Consider the following 18,280-nt stretch of genomic DNA (forward strand, 5'->3'; position numbering starts at 1 on the left):
AAAATGATGTAGCATGTAAGTGAATGTTTTCAGTACAAATTCTCTCAGATTTCTGCAATTTTTTGCAGTTTTTTGAGCTTTTGAGTCGATTTTAAAATTTTGAAAATGGTCCTATAATTCCCCTAGATTAAGGATGCGATTAGTGACAATTGAATTTTCTTGAAATTTTAAGTGAATCTTCATAAATGATCAAAAAAGTGTGATTCAATAGAATTTGTCGTCATCTTCACTTTTTTTCACGAAGATTTAAATAAATTTCAAACGTCACTTTTCCACTTTAAAATCAGCAGTTTTCTTGAAAAATCCAATCAAGAAGTGATATTTTTAAAAAACACATTTTTACTCAGGAAATCTGCAACTTATAGAATCCAGGATTTATATTAAACTAGCTAGCTAAATTATTTCGAAATGTGCTATTTTGCAACTAAATTTCCTGAAGCACTCACACAATTAAATCTCTTTTGAAATACTCGTAATTTCTAGCAACATTTTTCGACCTTGAGTGAAAAAAAAATTTTAAATACGTTTTCCTTCTAAACTGCAATATTGATAACTGCGAATGGTTTTGAGTTATTTAGGTTGCAGTAATCATCTTCTGGCAGGCGCAGAACTACATTTGAAAATTTTTTCACACTCCTCAGTCCCCTCCTCTCCACCAGACTTTGGATTATTCACTCTAAAATATGATGCAGTGGGCAAGTAATTTTGGAACCTCCAGTGACTTTTTGAAAGGTTTCATGGCGTTTTTAGGAAAATTGAAATTTCCAAAAAACAGCTGGAAGCTTCAAAACCACTTGAAACAGACATGCAGTCGACTTCATATTATTATTGTATTGAAATTAATTTGCAGAGTAAATTTCGGCGTGCTAACCCCATTTGATGAAATTTTGGGGAAATTTCCACTTTCAAAAATCTACTGGAGGCTCCAGTAATTTTCAAGAAACCGCTGGAGGCTCCAAAACGACTTGAAATTCACCTGCAGTCGACTTCATAGCGTATTGAAATTAGTTTGCAGAATTAATTTTTGCTTTCCAACTTCATTTGATGAAATTTTGTGGGAATTTCGAGTTTCAGAAATCTGCTGGAGGCTCCAGAACTGCTCTAAACGGTTTGAAACAGTTTCCAATCGATTTGGCAGGTCGAAAATAGGGTGTATCCCAAATTTAAGCTTTCTAGATCAATTTGGTAAAATTTTGATTTTTTCTCACATTTTGGCCAAAATTTGATTTTTGAAAATTCACCAAAAATCGAAAAAGGCACTTCATCACTTGAAATTTTGACAGGTGATGAATTTTTGCCTGCTCTTTCGATCTACCTCAGTACAGTTTAAATCAAATTTACACATGTACGAAGCTCTACATTTGATGGAGATGGGTAGATTTTAGGTGAAGAATAAATTTCGACGAAGCTCGTCAAAATGAATTTTTATGATGGTTTATTTACAATAAAAGCACATAAAAAGAAAGTGGGGTCTAAAGTTTTGGCTGCCTGAATTATTTCTCACAGCTTTAGTAAGATTTTGAATATTTTTGGAGAAATCCACGAATCTCGTTAATGACTTCAAATCGTAATTTTTGTTTAAATATGAATCCAAGTTTTCTTCTCGCCCCAAACTATAACTCGAGCCTCGTACACAGGAAATTCCATACGTTATTTTTGTAAAACTGTCAAGTCTTTTTTCCATCTAGTTGAGAAAACTCCTCAAACTGCCTACAAATTTCGTAGAAACCATCAAAACTTGGTCTACGAGTAAAACACCACATCGTACGAGAGAGTCTAACGTTGACATAAACTTTTTCGTGGTACATCGTTTATAGTCAGGCAGGCCATAGCATCGGGTAATCTCTCCATAAACATTCAGCCGAAGCGCAGACACGATTTACGAGATTACCGGGCAATTTGTATTGAAAACGGTTATCCCTCTGAATATCCACGACCACCAGCATCATCCTACTACCCGACAACCCGGCATCATTCAGTATACTATAGCACTAGGTATACCTACCCTATGTGGATATGAAGACTTGGCAAAACTCTACAGTTAAGACCGTTAATACTGGGGTGATTTTGCCAACTAGAATTTACTGGTATTTTTCGTTAAGCGCATTCTCGTGTCGTTTATTTACCAATGCTTGCGAAATAGGTCACAAAAAACTTTGTAATCTGTCTAAATGAGAACGTTTCATAAATTTATTCAACTCGAAAGGAGAACTTAGTGGGTGAGGGGGGAGGGGAAGGGGCGTTGACATTTTCGTGAGAATGTTTGTATAAAAATATAGGACCGAGTTGCTTTTTGAATAAAAAAAATTGCTCGAAAATACGATAGAATGGGAATTACTGTCGCTCGAGTCGATTTTTAGGCAGGTAGGAATTATACTCGGCTCGTATTTGTCGGCTTCGGTGTCAATTGTCAAATGTATAGCGTTATTTTTGGGCGCTTTCCATCAGCTAATCTTATAACTATACTCTCGTTTCTCGTCTGGAATAATTTGTGTATCCCCTTAGGCCTCGAGGAACTCTTAAAACACGTAGAGTAGGTTTTTAAGCGAGCGCAAAGCGCAACACAAGACGGAAAAATAACTAATTAGGAGCCAAGGTCGTGCCAGGCAAAAGTTTATACCCGAAGGAGAAATCATGTTCAACTTGTTTGACGTGCTATTCGAGAAGTTGCTGCTGCGGCGCCCACCTCAGCAGCTTTTGCTTCTTTACTCCGACTGAGAAATAGAAAAGGTTAATTTATCAACACATGGTGTTATTCTCTTGTAGTAGTAAGGTAGGAAGCGTTTGATTTTCATTTAAGCTGCTTACAAAAGTGAAAATACGTCGCTTATGAATGCGATTAACATACCGTAGCCCAGTCAGGATCTGTTATAAACCGCCCCCGAGTTGATATCTAAGATTTTGCGAGCGAAAAATAATACAGCCGGGTGTGCTGGGTGTTGATTTTCACACGTTATCTTTATTTCTGCGTGGACGCGGATTATATGTACTTCTAAGGAATAGGTTTTCATTTCTGTCGAACGTGGTATTCTTTGGCCATCGACGTCGGTGTTGTTGGTGGCTTGGCGGGCGGCCTTCGTACATAAACCCTATCGACACTCTTACTCGAGTTAGGTATATTTACGATAAAGATTACACGTTTAGTCGCCATGGGTTATCGGCTAAATACCGAGGACTATTCCGAGTATGGTTGGTGATAAATTTCGAAAACTTTTCAGTATTTAGTGTGAAGTCAAGTCGAAAAAAATCGACGTCAAATTTTTCACCAGCTCGAGCCAGCAAAGGACACGTAGGCTAGAATAACCCGAAAGGTAAGATTTTTTTTCAAATTACCACCTACGTTTATTTATTTCCAAATTTTAGCGTTGTTTGATTAGTTTTATTTTTGTACATCTGCCTATCCTTACTCTAATAATGTTGCTTTTCAACGTGCCTTTTTTAAAAAGTAGGTATTTTATACACGTCGAATTGAGGTTGATGGCGTTTTCAACGACGAAGGTAGGTAATACGGTGACACGTAAAATGTGAACGCCATCGCCATTGGCATTAACATTAAAAATAGAATTTCATCGTTTATTCAAGCGAAAGCACATAACCACACAAAGTCAGAGTAAATTAACCAAACCCCTTGGAAATTTCGAATACCCGATAGGTACGAGATTTTTTCAGCGGCTGATCGTGTCACCAAGGTCGTGCAAAAAAAATTCTCAGAAAAAAACTGAACAGAGGGTTCGCATTTTAATAGACTGCGTTATTGAGCTTATTATTATCATCGGTAGAGGCAGGTATGGTATCTCATGGGTGGCATTTTGAAATATGAGTTTCGTACCGTAATATATTGAACGTACCTACTATATAATAAGCGTAATGACATCGTTTGTTTTTAACTAAAGCTTTTGAATAAAAGTTGGTCTGCGAAATTTATTGGAACGAGTGATGCCTATACGTTTGAAATTTTGCTTTGTTTGGAGTTGAATTTCGATTCTTTTCGAACGTATTATTTTTTTATTCGGAGATTCGGGCAAGGTCATCTACCTTTGTGGAAAATTGGTACGATTTCCTCTAGTTAATATTTATCGAGTATTAGAGAAATTATGCGAGATTGGGGATTTGATTCATTCTATTCGATGAGCTTATAAATAATACCTCGTTATTAATTTTTTTTCTCAAACACGCAGGTAATTGGAATTTTGGAAACAAATTCAACCATAGGATGTATTTCGGTAATTTAAAAAAAATATATAATTTCAAATTAAAATAACGGTACTTCATTCTACTTTTTTTATGGTTCAGAAGGAAGAAGAAAAACAATTCAAATATTGGCCTGAACTTCAAAATAAAATATAAATTCTATACGCTTTCCAAATAAAATGGAACTATGAAAATTCCCTGTCATCTTATGTGAAATTCTCATGGTGTCTAATCAAGTTTTAGCAGAGAAAGGAGGATTCCCGATTTATGGTTTCATTAACACAAATGGTCAATAGTTGTGAAATTTTTCCAGAATGTCAACTTCCCAGGGAAAAGCAATTGGATTAGATCAGTTCCAGTTGGTCGGATCGCAAGAAATTTCTGATCTGATTTAATCTGATCCGATCTAATCTCATCAGATCTCATGAAACCGGTCTAATCAGATCTAATTGAACTGTTCCCAAAAGCTATGATCGGATATCTGATTTTATCTAATCTAATCTGATCAGATCGGATGAAACAAATATAAGCAGGCCTGATTATATTTCAACGAACTGGTTAAAAAATGACCTTCTCAAAACAGTGTAAACTGGTCAGATCAGATCTCAGGAAAGCTCAGATCTGATGTGATTTGATGAGATCCAATAAAGAAGGTCTATAATTGAAGACAAAATCATATCTTCTCAGATGAGTCAATTTCCTGCTCTCTTCTGATCTGATTGAACCTGCCTGATTGAATCTAATCAAATAGATCTAAGCTGCTTTGATCAGTTGTAATCACACAAGTTCAAACTATGGCCAATGAATAGATCTGAATATACTCAGATAGATCTAATCAGATCCGGATGTTCCTCAGATCCAATTGGATCAGCTCAGCTCAAACCTGATCAGATGTTATCATTTTCGCCCGAAGTATATGTACAACGAGATTGGCTCAGATAGGTTCAATGATACATTTCCTGATCTGATCTGATGTAATCTAATCAGATCTGATTGAACTGGTCTAATGAGATTTAATCATGAGGTTCTAGTGTTAATTAGGTTGGTACACAAGTCTAAACTGGTCTCATCAGATTCATGAATGTTTTGAAGCAATCTGATGTGATCTAAAATCTAATCTGATGTAATGTGATCTGACCTGATCTGATCTGATTTGATTCGATTAGTTCTGATCTGATCTGATCTGATCTGGTCTAATCTGGTCTGATTCAATCTGATCTTATCTGATTCAATCTGATCTTGTTGATCTTATCTGATTCAATCTGATTTTATCTGATTCAATCTGATCTTATCTGATTCAATCTGATTTTATCTGATTCAATCTGATTTTATCTGATTCAATCTGATCTTATGTGATTCAATCTGATATTATCTGATTCAATCTGATTTTATCTGATTCAATCTGATTTTATCTGATTCAATCTGATTTTATCTGATTCAATCTGATCTGATCTGATTCAATCTGATCTGATCTGATTCAATCTGATCTTATCTGATTCAATCTGATCTTATCTGATTCAATCTGATCTTATCTGATTCAATCTGATCTTATCTGATTCAATCTGATCTTATCTGATTCAATCTGATCTTATCTGATTCAATCTGATTTTATCTGATTCAATCTGATTGTATCTGATTCAATCTGATTTTATCTGATTCAATCTGATCTTATGTGATTCAATCTGATATTATCTGATTCAATCTGATTTTATCTGATTCAATCTGATTTTATCTGATTCAATCTGATTTTATCTGATTCAATCTGATCTTATCTGATTCAATCTGATTTTATCTGATTCAATCTGATTTTATCTGACTCAATCTGATCTTATCTGATTCAATCTGATCTTATGTGATCTGATGTGATGGGATCCGATCTAATGTGATGTGATGTGATGTGATATGATATTATCTGATCTTATCTTTTTTCAAAATGAATTGTCGCTATTCCCACGAGGAGGTGGGAGAAATTTTGATCTGATCTAATCCAGTCCAATCTGATCTTATCAGATCTGATCTAATCCAGTCCAATCTGATCTTATCAGATCTGATTCAACTACAGGTTCAATAATGATAATTATAATTAAGCAGACCTACATCAGTCTGATCAGATCCAGGGAATGCTTGGATCTCATTTGATCCCATCCGGTCGAATATAATCAGTACTTACCTCTGATTGAACACATCAGAACTAATGTGATCAGATCCAATCAAACGGGTCTAAATATGTTGTAGATCTAATCATGCTCTCAAACAGATTTAAACTGATTGATCTGGTCTGATCTGATCTGATCCATCAATACCAAATTCTGATATCAACTGATTTAATTAGATCAGACGTGATTGAATAGATTTAAACTGATGAGACCTAATCAAACCTGTCTGATTAAATCTGATGAGATATCATTTCAACTGTTCAGATAAGTGGATCTCAAATCAGATCTTTTCAGATTGGTATATTTCCAGCTCAATATATTTTGATCAGATCCAATATTTCACGCAGGTTGATTCATTATACATAATTACTTAAACTTGAATGAAAATTATTTCCAACTCTTCTTTTGAGGTCTCATTCATTTCTTTTCACTTTTTTTTTATAATGGAAGAGCCAAAAACGTGTAATAAGATTCATAATTTTTAAGCATTTGCTTTTTTTTTTTTTTTTTTGAAGAAATTGCCTGACTTTGAAAGTACATACATTATCTCTAGACTGATTGAACCTGCAGCAAATTTTTATGCAGCGCCTTGAAGTGCGACTCGACAGGAGCATTGAAATCAGAAGAATGATACCAGATAATCATATTTTGAAAAACTCATCAAGTTGAATTTTCTAAAGGAGGCGCAAATTTCGAAAATTTGAGAGCTGCGTTTTGAAAATTCAAAAAAAAATGCTATGGACACAAAGAGTCCTAATTTTGGCCAAAATTTTGAAAAATTGAATTAAAAATGGGACATTGATCGTGGCTAATTTATAGTATGCTGAGATGGAATATTATTAAATATTTTTTTGATCGGATCCTCTGACACCCCTCCCCTTTGAAAGTATCCTTGAACTGATGGTGTTTAAAACATCAAAAAATTAAAAATATCAACATTTCACATCCCATTTTTACAATTTTTAATTCAACCTTACTTGTTGTTCTAAAGTTGAGTTAAGAAAAAAAATATGCAGTGTTTCCACTTTTTTTTTTATCAAATGTTCAACTTGAGCACCCATTTACCTCTTTTGAAGGGACTTTTCAATCGAATATAAGCAAGTTGTAAAAATTGTTTTTCACATAGGTATACTTTTTTTTTTTTTTTGGTTGAAAAATTAAATACTCATATGTGTAGATGATTTTGATTTTATGATATTATTAATTTCTTTCTTCGTTTTCAAATGAGTTCATTTTATTATACCTATTTTAAAGTTGCTCGAGACCGAATTTGCATTAATTTTTGCACAATTTTCACGTTTGCTGTGAAATTGGCTTTTCGTCACACCTGGGAAATTATCGATAAAATTATATGTTAAGGAAGGAACAAGCCAATTAATCAGGCTGTCCCATAGCTCGAGATTAATCTCATCAACTTTACGAATTAGAATACGAAATTTAAATCGGAATAAAACAAAATAATCGTAGCATTAAAAATTCAATGACCCTGCGACCCTTTGATAATTTTAATTTTTCGAGGCTCTCAAATCTACAGAATAGAGATTGCACTACATTCAAATTATACGAATTCCCAATAAAAACCTCTCGAGTAAAATCGCACTAAAAAATAAAAAAAGTCGAGATTACATCTAAATTTCGAAATTGCTGCGAAAATTTCACTACGAAATTGCAAAAGAGAACGTACACATGCCACTAATTTTATCTCTATTCAGAAACGATGAGAAGGTGTTACGCGTCTCGTCTTGTGTGGAAATAGCGGAAAATATCCTTGAGGGATCTGGTAATACGAACTTTCTAGTATGTTAGCATCTTATATATGTAACAACTTTAGGCAAAATACCATCTCGCTTAACTTTTTAATGTATCGTTAACCTAGAAAGAAGAAAGTCGAATGAGAAAATTTCGTTTGTAAACTGATTACTTACGAGTATACTCGCTTGCTGTGGCTGCAGCGTGAACAAAAAACTCGCTAACGATATTTCATTTCCTCTCATATCCTCTTGTAGGTACTTGTACCAAATCATGATGGGTATATCGATTCGTGAGGCGAGTTGGTTTTATTTTACGAATCTCTTATAAGTATACGACAATTCTCATAAGGGTGCGAGGGTGATGTGAGGGTGTTGAAATCGTCTTCATGTGTGGTGGAAAAGTTGTCGTGTGGGTTAAATTATTCGATTCGAGTGTACGATGAAGAAGGTTTACACAATCTGGCGATGATTTCAGGTTGAGGGGTTGGTAGAAGGGATCGGGTCTCTATTTCGGCTCATCGACGCTTTTCAAATCTAGTATTCGTCGTCGTCGTCGTCGACGTAGTATTGATCTTTATACGAATAGAATTTGAACTCTCGACAAAGTTTTGGAATAAATTTACCTAAAGGAATTTCAAATCGCTGGAGAACACAGCTTTGTACAACTTATTCGTCGGCTTAGTAACGGTTATACCGGTGTGACCAGAAGATTGGGGAGGGGGCAGGGGGTTTCTTGCCAAAGTGTCTACCTACTACGACGTTGGATTTAGAGGAAAATCTGCGAGCTGCGTGAGAGAGTATAAAGGGTCGAGATTCTATAGAACGGTATGGTTCACCTTCGTCATAGTCATCAGAAGGCATATATGGGGAGAAGGATGGGTCTGGAGTTTGGACATTTTTCAAAATCAATACGTTTCGTTTTATACTATATTCTGGTAAAAGGTTATACGAGCACGATGAGGTGGTGCTGTGCATATGACACGAACGCATCGATATGCTAATATTTTACATGGCTATGCCGATGCCGATGACGACAATAAAACTCGTTACGTTCGACTGTCTATCCTCTGATAACCCTATGACATATTTACACGTATAGGTACGCGTAAAATTACTATCGAACTTTTTCATTTCATATTTTTTTTTGTGTAGATAAAACGAGCGCAAAAATTTTTCATTTATACTAACCTGGTTTTCGTGCTTCGGATTTTGTATGTTTTCAGTTACCTACGAGTAAAAAGAGGCAAACGAGTATAAAACGCCAGCGACAAAATGATCGTAAAAATGAAAAATACCACCATCAACGGTGTAGAAAACACCTGCAAACTTAGCGGCTTTCCTTACTTCAGCTACTTGGGAATTCCATACGCTAAGCCGCCAATTGGTAACTTACGATTTCAGGTAAGTGCTCGAGCTTCTGGCCCAACCTAAGATTAAAAATTAACGCAGCCCAGGGTGGCGGTACGATGAAAAATTCACGCACATTCGCGAGTCAATTAAACACTGCAACGGCAACGTATACGCTGGTACAGCGGAAAAATACTCGATGGCTCTGGCTTCGGCTCCGGCTCCGGATGGCATAGCGATGGCGCTTAATAAAATATTATAAACCGAGTGCCCATGCCCCGGCGTCGTCGCCGTATCGTCTCGTTAAATTATTCAAGCTTTTTCTTGAAAGTTAATAAAAGCTCGCAGAAGAGCGTGTTTTGCAAAAGGGCGAAGCGTATGAGAGAACACGATGACAAAAGTTAACCTCTCCGCTATAAACCTTTTATATTTATATACTTAGTAGTGCACAAAGTTGGTAGATATTTTTTGAGTATATATATTGCAGTGGCGATGAAGGTGGGTAGGGGAGGGGAGAGGAGAAGAGGTGGAGGTAACAGGCCAGGCGTGCCGCATTAATCTTATTTTTATGGTCGTCGCTTATCAAATAATGAGAGTGTAAACTATCTCATAATGTGTTTCAAATGAGATGGTAATTTAAGCAAGCGACGATGCGAGCGAGCCGTCGTCGTCGTCGTCGCATCCAAAAGTTAATTCGCAGAGCCAAGACCGCAAAGTACATACATTGCGAAAGCAAAGGGTTACTAGCAATGAAAGGCTTCGCTTTTAACTACAATTAATAGCTCTCTATCTTCGTCCTGCCTGTTTTTGGTGAGATGATGATGCTTTATTATACCTATGTACTTATATACGTATGTGTGTGTGTGTTGTGTGCTGGCAGCCACCTCAAAAACCTGACGAACTCGAAGAGGAATTCGACGCCACGTTGGAAGGAGATGATTGCATACAGATGAGCAGATCGCGTCCTGGTACCATTGGCAGCGAGGATTGCTTATATGTAAATGTCTACGTGCCGAAGGTATGGAATTTAATTCAGTTTGGTTTCCTTTTATGTATCTTATAGAGTGTGTCGTGGATTAGAATAGCTCGAATTTATTAGAAGGTAGGCCTACTTAATGGGGATACCATGAATGGAGAGTTGGTATGGTACCACTTAATCGAATTCTATGGTTGGATTTCTCCCTTTTTTTGTTCCACAGTCATGTTTTCATTGTGGCATGAAATATTGGAAAATGAGCGAACCATGATTGAATCGTCTCAGATCAGATCAGATCTTGGCATTCCCTGCATTCTCAATGAAATTTGTTTGGATGTGACCAGATCAGAATAGATCAATTGGGGGACTTTCGCTTGATCAGATCGGATCGGTTCTAAATAAATTCGGACATTCCTGATTTGATCTGACCAAATCTAATCAGATCAAAAATGCCATCGGTTTAGATTTTTTCAGGCCTGATCACATTTGAGTAGAGTTGATGAGAACTGCTTGATCAGGTTGATCTGATAATAGATCTGAACATTGCTCGGATCCAATCTGATCTGACCACACCTGATCAGATCAAATGTAGGAAACTCAATTGGATATGAATAATCTAAATAGACCCGCAATGAGACCTGTTGATCAGATAGATGATTAGTTCCTGGCGTTTCTCGCAGCCAAGTTAAGCGAACCCCAATCTAAATTACAAATACTTAGATCAAAGTGCGAATTTCAAAAATTTTCACTCAAACGGGAAACTTTTGATATTTTGGATTTTTTAATTTTGAAAAAAGCTGGTCAAAAAAGCACTTTTGAGGTGGGTCATTCCACGTCAATTGGACCAAGAAGTGGTGGGGGGGGGGGGGGGGTTCGGCGATTTTTTTTGAAATTTTTCCTGTGGAAAGACCTTCCGAAGGGATGACCAATGGCACAAATCGCAGCCCTCTAGCCCATTTTTAAAGACAGCCAGGGAGTGTCAAAGTATTCAGTGATCCTAAAATATCATCCATTTCAGCAGTGGATTACTCAATAACCGCGATACCTACCAAAATGGAACTTTATCTCATAGTTAAGGGTTTTGAAAGGTTTTTTGGTGATATCATAAAAATAAGTGTTGCCACTTTTTTTCGTACAAAAAATTAGCTCGAAAAGTTTCAAAACGTAGTTTTTACATTGTTCCGACTCTCAAAAATTATGAAAAAAATACATTACGGACAACTTTTCATGCTGAACAACATACTTATTAAAAAATTGGGATGTTAACATGTTGCAAAGCTGATTTTAAAAAATTCAAAGTTTGCGAAAAAAATGCGATTTTTTGATTTACGTAAAACATGAAAAAAGTTTTGATAGGTGAAGTTGACCCATTTGACCCCTATTTTTACGTATCTGTCGAAAAAGTTGAAAAAACCCTTTCACTCGATGAAATGAACTCACAAAAAAATCAAAATTTAAAAAGATTCAAAAAATGAACAAATTTTTATTTTTTTGTTGTGAGTGTAATTTTTATCAACTTCTTCGTGAAATACGCCAGAAAGAGATCAAAATAAGACAACTGAATAAATGTAAACTTTTTTTGATGATTGAAATTGAAAATTGAATTTTTTCGAATTTTGATTTTTTTGTGAGGAGTTAATTTCATCGAGTGAAAGGGGGTTTTTCAACTTTATCAATGTGTTGTTCAGCATGAAAAGTTGTCCATAATATATTTTTTTCACAATTTTTGAGAGTCGGAACGATATGAAAACTACGTTTTAAAACTTTTCGAGCTAATTTTTTGTACGAAAAAAAGTGGCAACACTGATTTTTATGATATCACCAAAAAGCCTTTCAAAACCTCTAATTATGAGAAAAAGTTCCATTTTGGTAGGTACCTATCGCAGTTATTGAGTAATCCACTGCTGAAATGGATGATATTTTAGGATCACTGAACACTTTGACACTCCCTGGCTGCCTTTAAAAATGGGCTAGAGGGCTGCGATTTGCGCCATTGGTCATCCCTTCAGAAGGTCTTTCCACAGAAAAAATTTCAAAAAAATCGCCGAACCACCCTACCACTTCTTGGTCCAATTGACGTGAAATGACCCAGGCGTCACTCTCAAAATCGGCTCAAATGTGGATAAACTCGTTAATCAGGTCGAGTATAATACACAGCTCGATTTTTAGCTGCCCAACTTCATATTCACGCCTTCTGGAGCAAATTCAAAATTCTGGAGAAATTGAAAAATCACGCTGGAGGCTCCAGAACGCCTGGAAATTATGAAATTTGGATTTGGGGGGTTAGTTATGGACAGGCCTTTTTTTGTAAGTCTAGTTCTGAGGGGGACTCTAAATTGAAGTTGCAATTCCCTAATTTTCATACCACCCCCCTCCCCTGCCACTGTATCCTTTTCAGCAAATTTTTATTGAAAAAGTTGCCAAAACTTTTTTTTTATATTTATTCAAATTCTTCAATTTTTTTTAGTTTTTATGGTAATTTTTCGATATCTTTGAACTTTCCTTTGGGGGGACTGAGTCCCCTTGAGTCCCCCCACAAAAAAAAGGCCTGGTTATGGACAAAATACAGCGATTCGCGCGAATTTCAAAATTTTCCACTCAAACGGGAAACTTTTGATATTTTGGATTTTTTAATTTTGAAAAAAGCTGGCCAAAAAAGCACTTTTGAGGTGTCACTCTCAAAATCGGTTCAAATGTAGATAAACTCGTTCAACAGGTCTAGTGTAATACACAACTCGAATTTTAGCTGCCCAACTTCATATTCACGCCTTCTGGAACAAATTCAAAATTCTGGAGAAATTGAAAAATCGCGCTGGAGGCTCCAGAATGGCTGGAAATAGAGAAATTTGGATTTGGGGAATTAATATTAGTATTAGGACTTATTTTGACCATTTTAACTGATCAAGTACGTACTTTTGAAAAAAAAAGCACAAATCGCCAAAAACAGTCAATTTTGAATTTTCAAACGTTCGCCAAAAATCTAAAAATGAACTTGGGCAGCTGAAAATTTGGTTTTGGGGGTTTTAGACTATGCTCTTTCCAAAAACCGAGGTACCGTTCAAATCGGAGTGCGACACCTCAAGAAAAGGTTCCCTTGTCAGATCTAATCAGATCCTTTGCAAAAATAACTTTTGAAGATAAATTAAATTGACAGAAACGCATTTAAAATTTGTGCGAAATGTTTCAAAAATTTCTAAAATAACAAAAAATTGCAAAATACTTAAGTAGTTATGTACTTTCCTACAGCATTAAAATAACAGTTAAATTGACATTAAAATCAAAAAATATACCGTAAAAAATTGATGAAAAAAATGAAAATATTGAGTAAAAACCTCTGTAAAAACTTTTGAAAATGAATATCTACAAGTCAAGGACATACCTAAATACTTATCTATTTCTAAAATCAAAATAAATTTGTAAAACTTCAAAATCACTCCTCAAGATCTTCAAAAAATGAAAAAATTTCAATAAAATATTTGTAAAGTTGATAAAACCAAAAACTGATATAATTTTGATGGGACTTGACAAAAATTGCATGAAAAAGACGAATTAGAAATATTGTAAAATGTCATAAATCCCTTCATAATAGCAATAAAGTTGCTGAAAATCATGAACTAATGGCTATATTTTAAATAAAATAATGAAAAAATTGCATGAAAAAAATTGAAAACAAGTTAAAATGACATGAAAATAACAGAAAAATACATTGAATTACTGAAAAAAGAAAAAAAGGAAATCGAATGGTTGAGAGTTTTGAGCCAGCTATAAAAACAAGAGAAAAACATATAAAAACCACAGAAAATCAAAAAAACATGATAAATTTTCAGTAAAATTGGCAATAAGTTCCATGAAAAGTGTTCAAAATAGGTTTACAAGATAACCCTTCCCCCCTCAAAAAAAATAACAAAATAATGAGATTAAGAAAATTTTTCGAAAAGCCAAATTTGTGTAAAACATCATGAAAACCATTCAAAAACATACATTAAGTAATAAAATCACCACATTTCAATGTTAGAAACGAAATAAATTAGGTAGGTACCTACATAAAAAAAGCAAAAAAAAACAAAAAAGGCATTAAAATCATAGCAAATCATTAAAATAATGAAAAAATGATAAAATTTTACAAACGTTGATAAAAATTTCACAAAACATTTTTAAAAATTAGGTAGTTGAAATTGTATAAAAATATCAAAAAAGCAATAAAATCACTGAAAATTGCCGGAAAAGAAATTTTAGTTGATTTTACACGTAACAAAAATTGTCTAGTAGGTATCGATAAAATTACTTCAAAACTTGAATACCTACAGTATCAAATAAAATTTCTAAAAATTGGCAGAAAATGATAAAATTTGTTAAAACCTTCGAAAATACCTAATAACTACAAAAAAAAAAAAAAAAAAAACGCAGGAACATAAAATCCATTTTAAAACTACAATAATGACACATAATTTGGAAAGGTACGTAATAAAATAAAGCTCCAAAATCACTGTAAATCATCAAAAAATGCAGATAAAATTTCAATCAAATGTTGGCGAAGTTCTGCGGAATTTTTTCAAAGAAATGGTAAAAACGCGATTTAAAAAAATTAAATCAACGTTGATTGCCAGAAAAAAAATATTAAAAGGTCTTTAAAAAAATTGAAAATACTTGTCGCACAATTTCGCCGTTTTTTTCATCAATGTTGGTATAAACATTTGATTTCAGTTCCCATCGTCAAAACAGACGATGAAGGGGAAGGGGGAAAATCTAAAAAATCCGACAATGAGGAACATTATGCTCAAAATCTTTCAGAAATTTTAAAATGGTTTTGGAAAAGTTTATTTGGTTTAGAAATTTTATCAGAGGGCCTTCCCGGGCAGGGGTATCATGTTTTCCACCAGAGCACCGTGGAAAAAGTCGCGTGTGCGCCGAGCTCATATTATTTCTCAAAATGGCTGTTGTGTCCTTTGTTTATGTTAATTTATCAAGATATTATGGTAATCATTGTACTTTCACATCACAGTAAACATTTATTGAAGTTAAAATGGGGGAGGGAGGAGGTTTTAAGCCTTTGACAAGGCTCCACGATAAACTATGAATATCACGAGTGGCTCGCGCAGTTTTTTTTCTCGGCTATAAATCTAGAACTCAACTTCAGATTGCAATAGAAAAGTTTTATACGTATTTTTATATCTACTCGTACACGTTTCATTTAATGCCAAAAAAATACACACCCTCACCCCCTCCCCCCCACAAAAAATAATGAAATAGGTACCACAAATCTGAACATCGCTTCTTCCATACAGATGAAGACGATCCGGCGCCGAGGAAAAACAGTTAATGTGCCAGGCTGGACTTTTGAAATTGACACTTAACCTTAATTAAGTAATTAAATTAATTCGTAGTTTCCGCGGTAGCAGTTGAAATTCGTCAGCGCGTTAATTAAAAAAGTTGTCTCGTTTTCACGCTTCAGCGCAAAAGATAAACTTGTTAATGAATGAGATTCGTTTTTTTTTCTGGTCTCAGAGTCAGCTTCGGCAAAAGTGCGCGGAAAATTCCACCTTATGGGAACTCGTTGAAATAAATAATTTGGCGGAAGAGTAGGGAAGATGGTTTGATAATATACTGGAGGCATTATATTCAGCCAATCGGTTGCTTGGTACGTTATACACGAGGGAGAAAGTGAGCAAATATACTTTAGGCTGATTTGATTTGAAATATTTTGGAATTTTAACCTGCTACTACGAGGTACCATGTGACAATTTACTCGTAAAAAGAACACCCGCCTTTTAAATTACACATTTCGCAAATAACATCAGCGGCTGTACTGTTGCGTCGCGTTGGGTCCATCTGTCATCATCGCATCGTCGATATCCCAAAAGCCATTATCAAGGGTTAATACGATTTTTATACGTTATAATTCGTATAGCGGGTTAATTCGCGTACCGTACTACGACGTTGCGAGTATTGTGTGAGGCGGTATTTCAACACTGAGAAAAATAAGTAGTACAAAGCACCACAGATTGTAGCAATTTACCTTCATTTGTGACACTATAGTGAAACTTACTATAAGTATAGCGATTGAAAGTACTATACTTGTAGTAAAAAATGATATACTTATAGTAAATAATACTATAAATGATTTGGGAGTACTACATGTATAGTACTTCAGGAACTACGAGTATAGTTCTTTTAACTATGATGCCAAAAATGAAGGTGATTTACTACAACTATAGCACTTTATACTACGTAAATTTTTCTCCGTGTTTCACCTCATTATTACCGTGTTGATGGCTTGTTTGTTATTTTTCATCGCAAACGTTGATCGTGTAATTTACTCTTTATTGTCATTTTATCGAGTTTATTTTACAAAAATTAAGCTCCTTATTTTCCCTGTACTCGAAACGCGAATCTCATTATCGCTGAAACCGTGTCGACGATAGAAATTTCTCTTCGATGCCATACACTTACACAATGTATAACGTCGGCCCGGTTCGAGGTCTTTTTTTTCCCTCACCGACCTTATTTTTTCTCTCTCGTTGGTTAGGTTGAAATTTAGAGAAAACGCCTTTGTGCGTTAGATGCCGGTTAATTTAGCTGAAATTATTTCAAAGGCAGTAATCAACGCGGCTATTGAGGTTACCTATCTTATTTATTTACCTTTTTTTTTTTTTTTTTGGATGCGAAATTATTCAAATCGCGCCAAGATGACAAAGTTGTTATTGTTGTTTTTTTTCGAGTTGAATGTTGTACTTTATTAATGGCTTTTGCAAAAATTCCACTGTATGATTTATTTTCAAAAAATATTTTCCGTTTTATAATTTAAACGCGAGTTTTCACCTTTTGGACGTTGACAGATAGTTTAGGTTAGGTACCAAATTTACGTTATAAAAAAATTTCAACGTTCTTGAAAGGAATAAAAAAAGCTAAATGAGGGAAGGGACCACACCCATATGACAGGCCACACCCTTGGTGCTGGGACCAATCAGGAGAGAGACCACACCCAACTTAGACCTATAACTAGATCTCAATCAAGAAGGAGCCCTCAGTCGTGAACACTGCTCTGAAGAAGCTAGTATGTAATTCCAGTGAAATATTAGCAAAATTTATTGTTGTAATCCGGCTTAATACCTGTTAATAAAGTTTTGAAACAAAAACAATGAGTGGCCCTATTGGTTTCAAAACTTTTAGGTATAGATAATATCAGTAGGTAAGTGAATAATTTGTTTTTAAACTAGCTACAATACAAAATAGTCAAAGTCTTTATTTCTGCCAAAAATAGATAAAAATCTTACAGTTTGTTAAAATTTCTGTCCCATGAGGGGGGCTCAAGTTGTTGTCGTTAGAGGTATCTAGGTAGTAGCTCGGATCATCAAGAGGAGCCAGTCCCCGAGAACAGATGAGAAGGCAAAGACAACACCAGGGGTATTCTGCGTGTCCACGTCGTGCAGGGTGGTAACACATTGCTGTTTGCTGGACTCGTTATTGATAAACATGGCCAAAGCAGACTTCTCCAGTTGGTTGAATGACAGGGAGGAGTGGAAAGCCAAAGGCCAAACCTCTACATAAATACGGATTATGAACAAGAATGCATAAGAGCTGCAGAACACCAACAACTCACTCGTTCCAGCCCCAGGGAAGTGCAAGAGCATCAGAGTGAGAAGGCGAATACCAGCACCTGAAAACTGGCAAATTTAGCTAAGGGAGTAAACCCCAACAGAAAATCATGGTGGAAGGCAATGGGAAACAAACACCATTACATCTCCCTAGAACTATATTGATATCAATTTACCAAGGCAGAACAACATCGTGAAAACTTTGTACAAAATTGGAAAACTTGCTAATACAGTGGAGTCTTGATAACTCAAAGCTGAAGGAAG

The 18,280-nt window shown here is 35.2% G+C and overlaps 2 protein-coding genes across 2 annotated transcripts in view; one reads left to right on the forward strand and one right to left on the reverse strand.

Moving 5' to 3' along the window:
* The window catches only part of kek2 (kekkon 2), a 597,210-nt gene that overhangs the window by 440,603 nt on the left and 138,327 nt on the right, over positions 1 to 18,280 (reverse strand). The window lies entirely within an intron of this gene.
* LOC135847284 (juvenile hormone esterase-like) overlaps positions 3,153 to 18,280 on the forward strand; it is a 30,686-nt gene continuing 15,558 nt past the window's right edge. Inside the window, exons 1-3 of the mRNA XM_065366748.1 lie at positions 3,153 to 3,311; positions 9,322 to 9,499; positions 10,326 to 10,463. Of these exons, the coding sequence (XP_065222820.1) occupies positions 9,371 to 9,499; positions 10,326 to 10,463 (267 nt within the window). The 5' untranslated portion in view covers positions 3,153 to 3,311; positions 9,322 to 9,370. The remainder of the gene's footprint in view (positions 3,312 to 9,321; positions 9,500 to 10,325; positions 10,464 to 18,280) is intronic.

Source organism: Planococcus citri, chromosome 5, assembly GCF_950023065.1.
Source record: "Planococcus citri chromosome 5, ihPlaCitr1.1, whole genome shotgun sequence".
Lineage (NCBI taxonomy): Eukaryota > Metazoa > Arthropoda > Insecta > Hemiptera > Pseudococcidae > Planococcus > Planococcus citri.